Here is a 19,272-nt window from a genome sequence, read left to right on the forward strand (position 1 = left end):
TGCTTGTTTTTTACATGTATTTTTATTTCATTGAATATTGCTTACTACAGTAATCTGTTGTATTTCTTGTAGATCAATGATACAATAAACAGCACAAAAACTGAACAGCCAGCCACAAAAGAAACTTCAATGAAAAACAAACCAGACTTTAAAGCACTGACGGATTCTAGTGCCATTTTATATCCATCTTTGGCATCGAATGCTTCTAATCATAATAGTCATGTGGTGGATATGCTAAGGAAAAATGAAGGTAAATGGATGACATTTTAAACTAAAGCTTTTTATAAAATTGGTAGGGAATTTAATAGTCATTGAAAAAGTAAATGTTGTACAGTTTTGATCCATTTTCCTAATAGCAAAAAACTGCCATATTCAACCTGGTTAGAATGATGTTAAAATACTAAGTAAGCACTAACCAATAGTAATGATTGATTATGAACTATGGAATTTAAATGAGGCAAATTTTTTTTTTTTTAAAGGATAGCCTCTCCATCAGGAAGAACTATAGTAGAAAATGATTAGGAGACTTGTTAGGGATTCTTTTAGGACTCCAGGAGATGCATAGGGACTAAAGCAGTGGCTGACTCCAGGAGATACATAGAGACTAAAGCAGTGGCTGAAATGGAGAGGAGAGAATTCATCATTTAAGAGACTTTTAGAAGGTTTCATCTATTAGACTTGACAGCTGGCTGTATATGAGAAATAAAAATGAGTTGAATATGACTCTCAGTTTTTTGGGTTGGATATGAGAGTAGGTAATGATAGTCTTCATCAAAATAGGAAATATAGGAGCAAGAACGGATTTTGGAAAAGAGAGGTTCAACTTGGAACTCTGTTTCTGAGGCACTTCGGGAATATACTGGTAAAGATTTCTGATGGGCAGTTGGATACTTAGGCCTGGAGTCTAGAAGGCGGTACTAGGCTAGAAACATAAATTTAGAAATTAAGAGTAAATGTAATCTCCAAAAGAGCAAGGATCTTGTTGACTTGTTCACTGCTAGATTCCTAGCACCTGGTGCAGTGCCCGGGAGATATGTATGGATTTGGGAATGGTATTTAACGCACAGAAAAATATGTAAGGGCGACAAGAAGAAGGCTTAAGTTTGTGAGCCATGATCTATGTCTGCCTTATTTCACCATTATAAAAACAAATACAATATCTCATATATGGTAGACTTCACTGTTGTGGAATGAATGAATATACGTCCTGGGGGAAAAAAAAACAGCTTCAAAAAGGAGTATGTGGTCAGCATTGTTTACAGTGCAGAAAAGTCAAGTAAATGAAAATTGAAAAATACCCCCTAGAAATCATTGATGTTTGCCAGAATTATTTTATTAGAGTAGTGTGCTAGAAATCAAATTTTGGGGAGATCAAGGAAGTATAAACTGCTCTAAAGGGAATTAGTAAAGGGAGAGGGTAATTGATGGGAATTGTTGGGTAAACGAAGAGGTGTGTTGTTTGCTTCAGGAACTTGATGATGTTTATGGGACAAGGACCAAAAACTACTGACAAAGAATCTGAAAACTCTGAAGAGAGAGGAATGATTGATGAGGGTCCCAACATATAGGGGAAGGAATGGGACCAAGAATACAGGAAGATATATTCAGATTTTTTAGGAGAGAGGTCAGCAAATCTTCTGCAATGGAAGATAGGGAGGATGAGCACAATTATTAGTATAATTCCAGTTTACAGCCAGAGAAGGCAAAAAAATTAGATAATTCATGCCTAATGACCTCTAATATTTTTTTCCTGAAATGAAGGGCAGAGCCATTTGATCTATGATTTAGTGAAAAGTCAAGAACAATGGCTCAGTGTTTAGAATGAACGAGGAAGGTAAAAAGTTGGATATCCATTATGGATATAATGCACTTTATTTTTCTAAACATTTTATGCCTAATGGTTCATTCATACTAATACCATTTGTGGTGCTCATGTATGATTTTAAGACTGAAAGTACCAAGAATCATATGACAAGAACTATAAGACACAACAATTATCTGCAGATGTTATATTAATAATTACCTTTTCCCTTTTATTTTAGGTCCTCACACTTCAGCAAATGTAGGTGTTCTAAGTAGTTGCCTGGATGTAAGAACAGTAATTCCTGAAACTTCTGTATCCAGTACTGTTTCCAGCACACAAACTATGGTAACCCAGCAGACCATTAAAACTGAATCATCCAGTACAAATGGGGCAGTTGTTAAAGATGAAACTTCACTAACAACATTCAGTACCAAATCTGAAGGTTTGAAATGTGTTTCACATACTGTATTTTGAACCATTTATGTATGTAAATTCATCAAACTTACTTGTCTTAGATGGGAATTGCATTTCATCTTGGAATTTTGTTATTAGTCATTTCAACTTAATTTCTGTGAGCAAGAGTTTTCATTTGACCTAAATTTAACTTTTAGAATCTTTAAGAATTCTCTTTAGTTTTTGTTTTCTTTCAATCATGACTTTATGGATTTTGACCATATATTTACCTTTATCAGCTTTCATCTTTCCAGAATGTAATGTAAACAGATAAAGCATTTCAGTTAAAATTATTTTATAAAATATTCTCTGCATAAAATATTTAGATTAGCACACATCACTGAAATACAATCAGAATGTGTCTTTCCTACTGTGAATAAATTTAGCAAACTGTTTTTTAGACAAGATTGGTTCTAGACTGTATATTAACAATTCTTCCAACTTGCTTGATTTCTAATTTGATAAATTCTTATTCTTTTGGAATAGGAATTGTATTGCATCTTTAGTGAACATTCTCTGAAGTTCTAGCTAGCCATCAAACCCTTAAAAAATGAAGTTTATGAATTGTTTTGAGTTAAAGGGTCAATATTACTACTTATTGTCAATAATAGTACAATACCCTCCGACTGTTTTTTTTATTATGATAAAATACACATAACATAAAATTTGCTGTCTTAGCCATTTTTAAGTTTACAGTTAGTGGCATTAAATATATATTTAAAAATTATATTTTAATGTATCTGGTAAGTTATGTAAATCTTATCTGATAAATTGTTTAATTTTTAGTTGATGAAACATATGCACTGCCTGCAACGAAGATCAGCCGTGTAGAGACACATGCTACAGCAATGCCGTTTTCTGTAAGTACATGACCTGGTGATGATGCATGTTTACACATGATTATGTACTTTTAAATGCTGAGCAACTTCTAAATAATTTCATAAAAAGATTCTCAGGTCTCAGTAACGAAATGACATACATTTAGAAATAAATGATTGAATAGGAAAATGTTCACAGTATAATGTTTAGTGAAAAAGCTGGATAAAAAATAACGTGTTGTGTTCTCAATTTTGTTAAAAAATACATGCAATTCATACATTTATACTCTCACATGTACCCACACATAACCACTCTAAAATCCAGGTGGGGGGCCACAGATACTTTTTACTTTCTTCTTTATGCTTTTTATATTTTTCTATAATGAAATGTTATTTTTATAATCAGAAATGTGTGTATGTATATATACATACATATATGTGTATATATGTGTAAATTACATTAATGGTTAAAAGATAGGATGTGTTATGGAACATAAAACTTGAATGGCTGTATTGCTAGCTACTTAATAGGAGCACAACAGAATATTGCAGTAGTGGATTGACATAAATGTAGGGTAGCCCAATAATCTCTGATATTTGGTTGTTTTACATAGGCCAAATTTGGTATGCATGGCACCAAACTTAAAATGCCAGGAAAGTGCCTTACAAATATACCAAGATTGTCTTACTTAGATAAATATAAGGATAAAACATACATATATATACTTTTGAGGGTTTTTTTTTGTTATTAGTCATTTCAATTTAATTTCTGTGAGCAAGAGTTTTCATTTGACCTAAATTTAACTTTTAGAATCTTTAAGAATTCTCTTTAGTTTTTGTTTTCTTTCAATCATGACTTTATGGATTTTGACCATATATTTACCTTTATCAGCTTTCATCTTTCCAGAATGTTAAGTCCTAGTGTTTTTAGACTCTTCTTAGGGAAGGATTACTAAAATGAATTTTTTTTCTCTTGAGTCTATTTTGCCATGCATCAGCCAGAATTGTATTTGTTATTTGAGTTGGAGCCAGTTGTTTTATAAAAGTTGTTGAAGAGAGTTTTTACAACAAGTTTAAAGCTATTACTCTTTTTTTAACTTTAAAGACTCTTCTAGTTAGCTCACTTTGTCATGTGTGATAGCCTAAATATTAAAAAAATGTGAATTATAAGCATGTACCTCTGCTGTTATATATTTAAGACAGAAATAAATAACTGAAGTGCACATTTGTTTTGAGCTTCTGGAAACAGTGTCTCATTTATAAGAAGATGGCTTTAAAAGGTTAGTTCCAGGGATAAGTATAATTCACTTACCACTAAAAGTAGCTTAAGGTAGAGGAAGTTTATTTGTTTTAAAACAGGATAAAAAATGTAAAACTGTTTAATCTACTCCTCTTTAGTATATACTAAAGTATATTCAAATTGCATTTTAGTTTTGAACATTTTTTCTCCTTTTAGGTTTGGAGAATCACAGGTATTTCAAGTGCAAAGATCACTGAATTTTTGCTAGTTGTTTTTGGATCTAGAAATGAGCCAGCTTGGAATGAATTTTTATTTATTTGCTCCTTTTGGAGCAAGTTGTAATGTTAACGCTAAAGGAATTACATTTTCTGAGAGAGTCTCTGAAATGACAATGTTCTATAAAATAGCTGGCATTTTAACATATCACTGATTGGAAAGCATGCTAACTCCAGCTAGGTTGATAGTACAGAGCTACTGACTTGGAGAATGCCTGTCACTCCTGTGTTTGAATTGGCATCCCTGTTTCACTGTCAGTTGACCTAATCTGTTAAGACTTTATTTACATATGAGTTGTTAATGTTGTGGTGTTTATCCAAATACCTACTTGTAGATCACTGCATGGACTTATTAAATCTTGAAATTTTTCATATATTCAATAAGAGTCTTCATAAATTTTTTTTCTCTGAAATTAGAAAGAGACTCCTTCAAATCCAGTGGCCACAATGAAAGCAGGAGAACGACAATGGTGTGATGTGGGAATTTTTAAAAATAATACAGCTTTGGTGAGCCAGTTTTATTTGCTGCCAAAAGGGAAGCAAAGCATCTCAAAGGTAGCTATTGATGTATTTTCTACATTGTAAATTATAAGCCTCAAGGATGAGGTTTTTCTTTACCAATAACTAAGAAAGGGAAAGAAAAAAATAATTAAGAATGAGATTTCTTTTTTAGAACCCTGATTCAGGTCACTTGAATGAGTAAAATTGGGATCCATCCACAATCTGTATAATTGCGAATTCTGTATACCAAATGTATTAGGCCATTCTCGCATTGCTATAAAGAAATACCTGAGACTGGCCGGGTGCAGTGGCTCACGCCTGTAATCCCAGCACTTTGGGAGGCCAGGGTGGGCGGATCACAAGGTCAGGAGATCGAGACCCTTCTGGCTAACACGGTGAAACCCCATTTCTACTAAAAGTACAAAAAATTAGCCGGGTGTGGTGGCAAACACCTGTAGTCCCAGCTACTCAGGAGGCTGAGGCAGGAGAATGGCATGAACCTGGGAGGTGGAGCTTGCAGTGAGCCAAGATGGCGCCACTGCACTCCAGCCTGGATGACAGTGCAAGACTCCGTCTCAAAAAAAAAAAAGAAAAGAAAAGAAATACCTGAGACTGTATAACTTATAAAGAGGTTTAAATAGCTCAAGGTTCCACAGGCTATACAGGAAGCATGATGCTGGCATCTGCTCAGCTTCTAGAGAGGCCTCAGAAAACTTCCAATCGTGGCAGAAGGTGAAGGAAAAGCAGGCATGTCTTACATGGCAGGAACAGGGAAATGCGTGGGGTGGGGAAGTGCCACACACTTTTAAACAACCAGATCTCATGAGAACTCACTATACAATACTAAGGGGGGATGGTGCTAAATCATTCATGAGAACTCTGCCCCTACGATCCAATCACCTCCCATCAGGTCCTACCTCCAACACTAGGGATTACAATTCTACATGAGATTTGGTAGGAAAACAGATCCCAATCATATCACCAAGTTACACTGTATTCTTTGTTAAGGCCCTTTGTATGGACTACATCACAAGCATGTCATTTAAAAAATCTTTGAACCAGGTGTGGTGGAGCATGCCTGCTGTCCCAGCTACTTAGGAGGCTGAGTCAGGAGGATTGCTTGAGCCCAGGAGTTTGAGGCTGCAGTGCAATATGATTGCACCTGTGAATAGCCACTACATTCCAACCTGGGCAACATAGCAATACCTATCTCTAAATTAAAAAAAAAAAAAACTTATACAATCACTGAGGTGGAGAGTTTTTTGTTTGTTGTTTGTTTGAGACAGGGTCTTGCTCTGTCACCCAAGCTGGAGTGCAGTGGTGCGATCAGAGCTCACTGCAGCCTCAATCTCCTGGGCTTAAGTTATCCTCACACCTTGGCTTCCTGAGTATCTAGGACTACAGGGACAAGCCACCATTACCAGCTAATTTTTGTAGAGACTAGGTTTCACCATGTTGCCCAGGTTGGTCTCCAACTCCTGGGCTCAAGTGATCCTTCCGCCCCGGCCTCCAAAAGTGCTGGGATTACAGCCATGAGCCACCACACCCAGCCAATGAGCTGGGTTTTGAGTCATAAATAATTTAGTCTCATAAATAATTTAGTCTGACTAGCACAGATAAGTTTTTTTTGAAATATCTCTAATTTTGTTAACCAGTGTGTCTAGAGAATGGAACTTTTTTTTTCTATTGAAAAACAATTTTTTATTTCTGATTTTACAATTTAAAAAAATCTAAAAGCCCTGATATGCTATTAAATACAATCTAATATTCCCTTGATGCTGAAACCCCTTAAAGAGGACCTCATATACATATATGAGATATTTTATATGTATGTAAATTAGACATTTAACCTTCTAATAATTATTACATAGATAACAGCTCCAAAGCACATTGAAAAAATTTATAAAGGCTAGGTGCAGTGACTCATGCCTGTAATCCCAGTACTTTGGAAGGCTAAGGTGAGAGGAGCTTGAGCCCAGGAGTTCCAGACCAGCCTGGGCAACATGGCAAGATCCTGTCTTACAAAAAATAAAGAAATTTGCTGGGCAAGGTACACGCTTCTGCTCCCAACTACTTGGGAGGCTGAGGTGGGAGGATCACTTGAACCAGGAGGTCAAGGCTGCAGTGAGCCATGTTCAGGCCACTGCATTCCAGCCTGGATGACAGAGTGAGATGCTGTCTCCAAAAAATAAATAAATAAATAAAAATTAAAAAATTACTAAATGGAGAATTTCTGAGAGAGAATTGCCAAGGAAATAGATGTTCATTTTGAATCTCCTGAAGATATGTACAAATGGGGACTATATCCTATATATTTATATGTATTTTAGTTGCTCTACTATTACTCCTCATATCCCTCTTTTTCATATAGAATTTTTCTAACTCTTGACAAAAATAGAAATTCTAGTTAATAATTAGTATTATGCCCAGTGAAATTTCTCACTGTAGTTGGATTTCATATATAAAGACGTGTCTGTGTCTAAGGGCCTAGTAGCTACCTGATTTTTCCTAAAAGAAAAAATAGCCTAAAATTTAGAGCTAGTAAACTTAGGTTTGAATCACTAGTTCCAGCATTCAGCAGTGTGATCTTGGCAAGTCAACTTGTTTAATCTCTCCTAGACTCAGTTTCCTCATCTGTAAAGTAGAGATGACATGGCTCCCTTAAAGTAGGAGAACACATTGGCACTCTCTGTCTAACTGGGACAGTTAGGGAGCATATGTAAAAATTGTTTGAAAGTTGTAAATGTTATTATCTTCCTACCTAGAGTATATAATCTAATTATTTAACATTTATTTGGTGTCTGCTGAATTTTAATTTTAAAAAATGCTCTATAGGCCGGGCGTGGTGGCTCATGCCTGTAATCCCAGCACTTTGGGAGGCCGAGACGGGTGGATCACCTTTGCTCGGGAGTTCCAGACGAGTCGATCACCTGTGGTCAGGAATTCCTGGCCAGCATGGCAAAACCCTGTCTCTGCTAAAAAATACAAAAATTAGCTGGGTGTGGTGGCAGTCATCTGTAATCTCAGCTACTTGGGAGGCTGAGGCAGGAGAATCGCTTGAATCTGGGAAGCGGACTGTTGCAGTGAGCTGAGATTGTGCTGCTGCACTCCACCTGGGAGACAGAGCGAGACTGTCTCAAAAAAAACACAAAAAACACTCTGTACTACATGCTAGTCCCTCCTTTTCTATCAAGCTTGCCTGCCTGTCTCTAAAGGGTATTGTTCCTGGGCAGACTATTATTTGACAGTATATCTTCTGAGATTTCTGCTTCAAGATAAGTTTACATGATGATGGGATAGTTGATACTTTGTTTATAGTGGTTGTCAGCTTTTTTTCTACCTTCACATTGTTCACGTGAAGAATGCTCTTACATTTATCTGTATAATCAGTGATTCTCAGTTGGAAAGAGTGCTCCCCAGCAGATGTATGCTTCTCTATTGGAGGGTTCATTCCATGTGAGAGAGAGGGAGATAAATGTGAACCAGAACCTTAAAACACAATTTATGTTTTAAAAGTTTTTTTGTTTAATAAAAATTGAATTAATTTTTGAAACTTTAATAATATTAGTTGTACCTTTTCTTTAACTTTTGCATATATTACATTTTAGGTAGGAAATGCAGATGTACCTGACTACAGCTTGCTTAAGAAACAAGATCTTGTTCCAGGCACAGGATACAGATTCAGGGTTGCTGCAATCAATGGTTGTGGGATAGGTCCTTTCAGCAAAATCAGTGAATTTAAAACTTGTATTCCTGGTTTTCCTGGAGCTCCTTCTGCAGTCAGAATTTCAAAGGTGAGACATCGGGTCAAGACTTGTTGATTTTAAATTATTTGAAATTTCATATGTGAAGTAAACTGTCAGTTTAGAAATTCTTGTTACTATCTAATGAAATGAGAGATACCTAAAAGAATGGATTAAAAGTTTAAAAAATAATTTTAGCTAATCATTCATATTTTTTTAACTTTTATTTTAAATTCAGGGGCATATGTGCAGGTTTGTTCCAAAGGTAAATGAGTGTCATGGGGGTTTGTTGTGCACATTATTTCATCACCCAGGTATTAAGCCTAGTATCTATTAGTTATTTTTCCTGATCCTCTCCCTCCTCCCACCCTCCACTCTCCGAAAGGCCCCAGTGTGTGTTGTCTGCCTCTATGTGTCCATGTGATTTCAAGCAAAATTACAGCATCCAAATCACAGAAAGGCAGGGAAATCTGGTATGCTTCTAAATTTGTTCTTGTTATTATGGAATGAAAACATTTGGCTGGAGAATTTTAATAGAGCACTCAAAACTGAATTATATTTTATCCTAATGTCCCGTCCCTCCCTAGAGATTGTTTAGGAAATAAAAATCCCCGTTTTGGGACATTACAGGTAGACATTTAAACTTAGTTGTTTTTGGAAAGCAAGCATGAATTAAACATTGTAGATTCAAATGAGGTAGGTTTTAAAAATCAACAAAAAAAGATCTAACATCTAATGCAATTATTTTAGCAAAAATGAGCATTTTGTATTCTAAAGATAGACTCAACATAATGAGTGATAACAGAGGAAACTTAAGAACCTTTAACCTGTTTTTTTTCCCGCCCTCTTCAAGAATGTTGAAGGTATCCACCTTTCCTGGGAACCTCCAACTTCACCTTCTGGAAATATTTTGGAATATTCAGCCTACTTGGCTATCCGCACAGCACAGATACAAGATAATCCAAGTCAACTTGTGTTCATGAGGATTTATTGTGGTCTTAAGACATCATGTACAGTAACTGCTGGGCAACTTGCAAATGCACATATTGATTATACATCCAGACCTGCCATTGTGTTCAGGATATCAGCAAAGAATGAAAAGGGATATGGACCAGCTACACAAGTTCGGTGGCTTCAAGGTAACAATAAGAAAGCACCTTTAAATTGAATTTTTTTTTACTGAAGCTATTGTGATTATGATTATTTATTAGTAACTGGTTATGAAGATTTGTCATTTAAAAGAGTATTCTCTGACTGTATTTCCAGCAGTTATGAACTTAAGTTTGTAAATTGTTCTTAAAATGTATTTGCTGAATTATAGATCCAAATAAAAGAAAAGAAGCAAAGACTCTCTGAAAATTAGTATATGAGTTCTTCCTTACAGATATAGCTCTTTTATAAAGAAAAACAGTGAAATTAAGATAAAAGCTAGAAAGCTTTATTACCCCAATATATTTTATAAGGGCTATGTAACCCAGTCATCCTAGAGTTATTGAGATAATTCTAGTAACTGGCTGTTGTATACTATGCTGTCTTACATAGTAAATGTTCTCTACTTTGTTAATGTCCTATCTTTGAGTACTCCCTCTATCTTTATTCTACATGAGCAGTGTTCCTCTAACAGCTGTCTTCTATTGGATAATATGTGTGATACTATAATAATTCTAGTAGTTGTTTGATTCCTTTCTTTGTTTACAGTTAGCACAGAGCTTAAGAAATTAAAAAAGAAAGAGGCAAGTTTAGAAACTGCTTTTGAACTTTTATTATTTTCCAAGAATCATGGTAAAATACAATAAGAACAGTGAGTTTTCTTGATTCTTACCAGGCCAATATATTTGAATATATTTTTGGCCAAAGCACTTAACTTATCTGGCCCTCATTTTCCTCATAACAGATGAGGGAGTGAAAACCGTTTATCTTTTAGGTCCCTTTCAGCACTAAGGTTTTGTGTTTTTAGTAGAAGTGAAATATATCCCTGAACATTTTCATCTGTCTTAATGGCTCTAATTTTACTTTTGCTAAAATTAAAATCTTCATAATTGAATTCAAAATTAAAGTATATGTCCTCCTACTGGAGAAAGAAACAAGCACCTTAATAGGACACAAGTTTTAAAATGGTGTTTTAAACATTTGTAAGATTTTTGTAAATGCTCTAAATGTTTTATTTTTGCATTGTTTTTACCTTGAAATTGTATAAACTTTTTTACTATGAAAATATAAGCATTAGACAGCTAACTCAGGTTCCATTACAACCTTAAAGATACAGATAGGTATTATAAACACTCTGCTACAGGTAACTTGTTTTAAACTTTTTAGGAATTTCATGGTTCCACTGCCTATTTAAACCTGGAATTAATATACAGAGCAATAATTGCAGAAAAGATATTTCAAACTAAGAGCTTCAATAACTGCAGGGGCACAGGTCTATCTTTTCTTATACCACATAAACTTATGCCAGTTTAGGTTGACTGAGTAGCTATGTCCTCAAATTTCATGTATAATACCCCCCAGCAAAGATGGATTTAATTGTGCAGAATTGATATATATGTGTGTTCCAGTTACTAATTTAAAGTGTATAGAATATTTTAATATATAATTTTTGTAAAGAACTGGGATTTTTATACTACAGTATTTGTAATTAATGTGTCTCACTAATTAAGTTTCTCTTGAAGAAAATATGCAAATTGTTAGACACATAATAAGTGGTTTCCAAACTCTAAAGATAAAATAAATGCACTACTATGGTGTTGTTAGAATACCTTTTTTGTGGCTGTATGAATCTTTACTCTTTAAATGTGTACTTTACAATGTTTACAAGGAGCTTCTCTGGTTTGTTATCCCAGCAATGCCCTTGGTGAGAGCTTCATTCTGCATTTGTTTAATTCATATGCTTTGCTTTTGGCATATGCTTGCTTTTTGCACTAGTAGAATTTTAACTTACCTCATTATTATGTTTGTAATCATTTGTCTAGCTTCTGTAATGTGTCTGATATAGGCTAAACAAATACTTAACCAAAGTTAAAATACATGATAAGCAATTTTGCACATATTAAATATTAGGGTTTGTTGTGTATATGTGTATACTTAATTATAAAAAGAAAATGAATGGAAAGTTATACTAAAAGTATATGTTTGAAGCCCAATTATTTTAAAGATCTATTGCTTTAATAGAAAAAGTTTGGCTTTCAACGCTTTCTTTTCTGCATTAATTAACAACGTGCATCTTGAAGCACTTCTAATGACAAGGAATAAGTTGATTTTAAGCAAAGGATAGAATATTTGTTTGAGTGTGCACATTTATACCTGTTTAGTATTTGATTCAGTTTACTTTGCTTAAATGCCTCCACTCTTCTGGACCAGGAGGTGATTCTGAACCTGTGGTTCTAACATATGACTGACTTTTTAGAGGGAAGAGAAGTCTTTCTATACTGAGGGATTTGTTAAAATGATAAATGTTTTTGCCTTGATACTTAGCCCAGATTTTTTTTTTTTTTTTTTTTTTTTTGGCATTTGTACATTAAGCACCAGTCGTATTTATCTCTGTGATAAGGGATTGGTGACTAAAAATGCCATTAAGAAATCTCTGTGGCTTTGACATTAGTAGTTAATAAGAGATCTTAGAGCTGTGTGCTGATGAATAGAATGAATTGGAGTAAATAGCAAAAGAAGTGCATTTAGCTTCTTATGATTTGCACATTTTCTAAGTGAAGATCCCTCTGTGTAGCAGTAGGCTGTATCATGCAGATATTTTTCATAGGATTTTCACTGAGTTAAATGACTTCCTTTACTCTTCCCAGTTGGGTAAGCAATTCAAATGTAACAGCCTTCGTGCCAGTCCTCTTCTGTGTTCTGCAACTCTGGCTCTCATAAGTAGTAAAAGTATTTTTGATGTTGCATGCTCTCAGAATTATGTTTTCTAAAATATCGTATTGGCTTCATTTTAGTTTAATAAACTTCTTTGGCAACTTAATTAGACATAGGGTATATATAAACTCAATTTTATCTGCATTTTTTAAAAAATTGAAATAATCTGATTGCATGTATGAAGGACTCCTGCCTCATTACCCAATTACATAAATACAGTTATCTATAGGAAGGCGAAATTGTTGATCTATTATTTCAAAGACTTGTAGACTAGCAAAGATTCATTCTGATTAGAAATAAGGTCTATAGCTAAAGATATTTTTATTTTAAAAAATTACAGCCCTTGTAACATAAAAATCATTTGTAACATTGGATATGAAGAGCTTATTAGTATTTAAAATTATTGTAGTCATTTGATCATAAATGAAGTAGATTGCAAAATAGACTTGGTCTTTGACCCCTTAAGGTGTAATTGACTGACTGTTATGTTTTCCAAGACTGATTTTAGGCAGTTTTATGTATCGTGTACCAATGATATGTAAAATAAAGCACCTTTTCTACTGTAAACAATTACAGGTGTTATTTATTTTGAAGGATATGAAAGACAAGTTAGTGATGGCAGAGTGAATCTGTAGAAATGTTGATTTTATATTTAAAATAACATGTAAACATTAAACATATTAACATGTTTAATTAATATTTGATAATTAACATGTTTAATAATTGTTAAACATATATTTAAAAAGCTGCCTGTATTGTTTGAAATAATATAGGCAACCTTTAAATTAAGAATGGATTGTGTTTAAAAACTTGTTTTTAAGTTTTTAAGATGGCAATTGGGAGTCATTTTCTCATAGAAATGTGAATCCTATGTAAGTAACCCTTGTCGTACCTGAACTAGTATGCTTGAAAGTAAAAAGGCAAATGACTCCAAGAAACAGTCTAAACTTGTTGTCACCTTTTTTTTTTGTCTTTCATTTACTCTAAAATATTTTTCTTTATTCTTTTCATCCTTTTAAATTCATAGCAGCCAGACTTCTGACCTGCTACTCCATTGAAATGGCTCTAGCAAAGTTCAAGGATAACTTCCCATTTCCCAAATCCAGGGAACTCTTTTATCATATTTAATCTTGTCATTTGAAACTTTTGTCCACTGTCTCAGCACTTCCTCATTTTTGTAGTGTCTATGATACCATGCTTTCTGTCCATCTTTACACACCTCCTCCTGTCTATGGTCCCCTTTTTTACTCCCACCTGGCCCCATTCATCTTTTTTCTTAGATTCAGGCCAAATTGCCAACCTGAAGAAGTCTTTCCTGACATACTCCACCACCAGCTAAATTTAACCCCTTCTTTTTGTTCTCCCACTGTCCTTTGTTAAATCTGTCATAGCAGTCTAAAAACCTAGTGTCCCTATTTGTTAGCATGTCCCTCTCCGTCTGCTAGATGGTAGGTCTTCGAGGCAGAGATTGGGTCTTTATACCCGTTCCATGTTGGCCGGCTAGTTAACTGGTACTTAAATATTTTAACAAGTGGGTAAAGAAAATTGTCACCTTTACACTTCTTCATATTCCCACTCCTCCTAAATAGAGGTCAAAAATGGGAGGGAAGCTTTGAAAGGGAAAGAGATTTTTTGAAGATTTGCCAAGTTCTGGAGGAAATACAAACTCTTTAGCTTTGTCTTCCCCTGCCCTGCTTTTAGGTTAAAAGAAGTTCTGGGATAAGAGATTTAGTATAGGAGGTCTTTGATTTGAAAAGGTCCTTCTACTAGATCAGGTTTGTTTTTTTTTTAAAAAAAAAAAAAAAAAAGAAAGAAGAAAGATCATAGTCTTTGATGAGGTTATGGGCATTGCTGGATTATGATTTTTAACACTGGATGATCAAAATGAGCTAAAACTGTCAAAGTTAATCTCTGCCTGACACTAGAAATTACCTACCTATATAAGTTCAGGGAACTACTGAAGGACATGGATACCAGGATTGGAACTGCATTGGATTCTGTTACATATCAAGTCAGGTCACTGTTACCACCTCTAAGCTTGTAGGACAGAAGATTCTTACACTCAGGAAAATGAGATGACATTAACAAAACTCCCTTCTAAGTTTTCTAGTTATAGTTGTTAGTCCCTAGACTTATACATTTCTGTGACTCCAGAAAAAAACTTACTTTGATCATTCTTGGAAAAACATGAACTACAAAATTCTGGGGGGAAATCAATAAATTCTGTAAACTAAATGAAGGGCTCATGTCTGTAATCCCAGGCCAAGGTGGGTGGATCACCTGAGGATTGACCAGCCTGGCCAATATGGTGAAACCCTGTCTCTACTAAAAATACAAAAATTAGCTTGGCGTGGTGGCGGGTGTCTATAATCCCAGCTACTTGGGAGGCTGAGGCAGGAGAATCACTTGAACCTGGGAGGCAGAGGTTGCAGTGAGCCAAGATTTCGCCATTGTACTCGAGCCTGAGCAACAAGAGTGAAACTCCATCTCAAAAAAAAAAAAAAAAGCCATAAAATCTGAGAACACCAGCCTCCTTGTTCAAAATAGATTTCTATATCTCATTAGTATCAATTTGCTTCTCTCCTGTTTTCTGCAGAACTAATTATCAAGAAAGTGTCCACTTGTGGGCCTATTAATTTCAGCAGAGGGGATCTGGAACTGAGCATGAGGTTCTTTTGTTTTATATATTTGGTATTTTGGATAAATTAGGTTGAGCAAAGGCCTGCTACTTAATCATCAAATTCACAATCTGGCCACCACTCCTGCTAGTACCTCACATTCAAAAAAGTTATGAGAATGCAAGGTTATAAAGCCTTTGGTCTTGGATAGAGAGAATGCTGGGAAGTCATAGAGATGAGGTTGTGAAGGTTACAGAAGTGTTCCTTATTTACTGATTTTGCTTGTTCAAAAGATATTTGAAAAGTGCCTAGAGATGTCAGGGTGTTTACATATAAAAGAGAAGAAAGTATGAATTGGTGGCATATCAGATATGGAAGATGTCATGGAGAAGGAAACGTCCTCCCCTCCCCCCACCGTTTTACCCACTTCCCCCTTCATGGTCTTCTTACCCCCCAGAGATATGAAACTAAAAGATCTATCATTCCTGAGCATGAGAATTGAGGAAGGCACAAGAGGAGCCCTTTGGTATGAGCACATACAGGTTAAAAATAAAAGGTAGCAGCTGGTATTTGGATTTGAACATAGAAAAACCATGTCCACTAGTAAATTATACTCCAACAAATGTCCAGCTCCAACCAAAAAGATTATCCATTCCTCCTACTGAGAAGATACAGTAAACGTTCTCTGAGAATTTAAGAAGAGTTACCTCCTTTTCTCTTTTCATACTGGGGAAGGGGCAAAAAGCTACAGCTATAATGTTCATCATCCGCTATAACAAAGCATAGCATGTAAGAGAGCGGGCAGAGATCTGAAGATAAAACTGTTTGATTCAAAATCATCCTTCCAGTTGTGGTTTAGCACCCCCTGGTGGCATTGTCCAGTCCAGTTTACATGTGGGTAAGATTCTAGGTCTTGTAGCTGCCCAGGATTTTAAAAATAGCTATAGCAATACCTGGAGCTTTCTGGTGAGTTGGCAACCCTGTGTTAGACCCAGTTGGAGAGACTGACCTGGAGAATATGCTTTCTACTTTCCTGCAACTTCCTAACCCAAGATAATAACTTTAACCTGCCCTGTTTAGACACAGGGACACACTGATATTTCAAGATCCATTTAATTTTTGAGGATTTTTAAATTGTGTATCAAAATTTCTAGCTAGTTTTCTGAATCAGGAGAGATTGCATCTTAACTATGTCTCGTTTAAGTCTACAAAATGACACTGACATTGATAACCTTGGTAAAGACATGATTGCAAAACTGTTATAACATTTGTGTGACCAGTAAGACACCTGTTACTGAGCAATGTGGAGAAACGGTCAGTTGCTGCCATGCACTTTCCATATTTTTGGAATACTTAACACATAAATGCATTATTAGGAGAATATGTGAAAGGAAATTTGTACTTTTGAAAGTCAACATAATTCAGTAAAGAGGTGGTGTCTTTGTCAATTTATTTGGAATTTATATCACCTATCATTTCATTATCTGCTTTATATAAATAATTATACCCAGAGAACAAAGTAACCAGTTAACCAGAGTCATGCCAGTGAGTCCAAGCCAACTTGGAAGAACAGTGCTATAATATTGCCATCTCACTGGATCTTGACCCTGTGGGAATCTTGTTAACTTCGGTGAGGAATAGTCCATACTCACTTCCTTTTCATATTATCATGTATTGCTTCCCCCATTATTATAATTGACTGATTTGCATAGCACAGTAGTGGCTGAAATATCAGAAAATGTTTTCTCTTTGTTGATGAAAGTATGTATTGCATAACCTTATATCTTTTTTCTTTTAAAATGTTTGTTGTGAAATAATACATACAAAAGTATATTGTGTATGTATGGTTTAAAAAATAACATGGCCACACAGGTACTCAACCTTCAGCTTAAGAACTAGAACATTCTCAGCTGCCTAGAATCCCCCATTTGTTCTCCCTCCATAGATTATATGAGGTAAACATTCTTCTGGATTTTTTGTTAATAATTCCCTATGTTTTTATTTGTGACTCTACCGTCTATGTATGTATTCCTAATAATATATTGTTTAGATTTACTTGTTTTTGAACTTTTATGTAAATGGAATCATGCTGTATGTATTCTTCTGTGACCTCTTTTTTCTGACATTGTTTTTGAGATTCCTTTCCATGTTTATGCATGTAACTGTATTTCATGTTTTCACGGCTGTATGATATTTGATTGTATGACTGTTTCACAATTTATTTATCCATTCTATTTATGGAGATTTCGGTTGTTTTCAGCATTTTGCAATTACAAACCATGCTGCTATGAACATTCTGCCCAATTACAATGTAAGCTGTGTGCGGGCAGATGTTTTGTCTCTTCTGTACTCTACCATATTCCCAATGTCTAGAACAATGTCTGGCACCAGGTAGATGCTCAATAAATATCTGAGGAATGAATGACTTCTTGTATTGTCTCCTGGTGCACTTTTACAGCAGTTGCTCTAGGACAGTTGTTGTCAAAGTGTGGTTCAGGGACCCCTGGGGGTCCCTGAGACCTTTTTGGGAGGGGTCTATGAGGACAAAACTATTTTCATAATACTACTAAGGCAATATTTGTTCATTTCATTCTCATTTTTTCACAATTTTCCAGATGTATGATAACATCATCACTCTGGCAGCTAATCAAGTATACTTGTATATTTTTGTTTTTAAAAGTCTGAGTTTTAATTTCTAATATGGTAAATATTGATAGATATAACCCACATGAACAACAGCTCTTAGAGGCCGTCAATAGTTTTTAAGGTTAGAAAGAGGTTCTGAAACCAAAACTTTGAGAACTGCTGCTCTAAGGAGTGGGTTTTACTTGGTAATTGTTTTCTAAAGCATTTCTACCAACTTACACTCCCACTGGCAGTGGTTGAGAGTTCCCATGGCTTCACATCTTGGCAAACACTTGGTCTTGACTGTCTTTGTATGTTCCAACTGGATGGCTATTATGTGGTTTCTTACTGTGGGTTTAATTTGCATTTCCCTGATTACTAATGAAATTGAGGGTTTCTTCATATATGGGTCCGTCATGATTCCTCTTCTGTGAAATATTCATGTCTTTTGCCCATTTTTCTGTTAGGTTGTCTGTCTTTTTTTCATTGATTCATATGATGGATACCAATCCTTTGTCAGTTAAATATATTGCATATATCTTCTCTCAGTTTGTGTACTGTCTTTGTAATTGTAAAGAATCTGTCCACTTGGAGAAAACTGACATCTTTCAATAATGAGTCTTTCCAGCCAAAACCATTTTGTAGCTTTCCATTTATTAGGTCTTCTTTAATGTCTCAATAAACTTTAAAAATGTTCTACATAAAGGCCTTTACATCTTATATTAGATTTCATCCTAGTGGTTTTATAGTTTTTAATGCTGTAGTTAAACTGAGTTTTTATCTTTTTAAAATGTTTTTATCTTAAAATTTTTCTTATTTTTATTGACTTTGTTAATTTCATTCGAAGTACATAATATTTCTATATAATCAGCAATAACCAGAATGGAAAGTATAATTTTAAAAATTCAGTTTGGCCGGGTGCGGTGGCTCACACCTGTAATCCAAGCACTTTGGGAGGCCAAGGCGGGTGGATCACGAGGTCAGGAGATTGAGACCATCCTGGCTAACACGGTGAAACCCCGTCTCTACTAAAAATGCAAAAAATTAGCCAGGCGTGGTGGCATGCGCCTGTAGTCCCAGTTACTCGGGAGGCTGAGGCAGGAGAATGATGTGAACCTGGGAGGCAGAGCTTGCAGTGAGCTGAGATCGCACCACTGGACTCCAGCCTGGGCGACAGAGTGAGACTCTGTCTCAAAAAAAAAAAAAAATTTCAGTTTACCTATTATGGATGGTAACTGAATTTTACTAAATTACTGAATTTTTAAAATTGTACTTTCCATTCTGATTGTTGCTGATTTTTAAAATTCAGTTTAGTTTCCCTGTTTCCATCT

At 35.1% G+C, this 19,272-nt stretch overlaps 1 protein-coding gene across 1 annotated transcript in view; it reads left to right on the forward strand.

The window, feature by feature from the left end:
• HCFC2 (host cell factor C2) overlaps nt 1-17,738 on the forward strand; it is a 53,622-nt gene extending 35,884 nt beyond the window's left edge. The window contains exons 10-15 of the mRNA XM_008004463.3: nt 73-250; nt 2,043-2,246; nt 3,044-3,117; nt 5,008-5,145; nt 8,700-8,885; nt 9,688-17,738. Of these exons, the coding sequence (XP_008002654.1) occupies nt 73-250; nt 2,043-2,246; nt 3,044-3,117; nt 5,008-5,145; nt 8,700-8,885; nt 9,688-10,002 (1,095 nt within the window). The 3' untranslated portion in view covers nt 10,003-17,738. The remainder of the gene's footprint in view (nt 1-72; nt 251-2,042; nt 2,247-3,043; nt 3,118-5,007; nt 5,146-8,699; nt 8,886-9,687) is intronic.
• The last annotated feature ends 1,534 nt before the right edge of the window (nt 17,739-19,272 follow it).

Source organism: Chlorocebus sabaeus, chromosome 11 (assembly GCF_047675955.1).
Source record: "Chlorocebus sabaeus isolate Y175 chromosome 11, mChlSab1.0.hap1, whole genome shotgun sequence".
NCBI classification, from domain to species: Eukaryota; Metazoa; Chordata; class Mammalia; order Primates; family Cercopithecidae; genus Chlorocebus; species Chlorocebus sabaeus.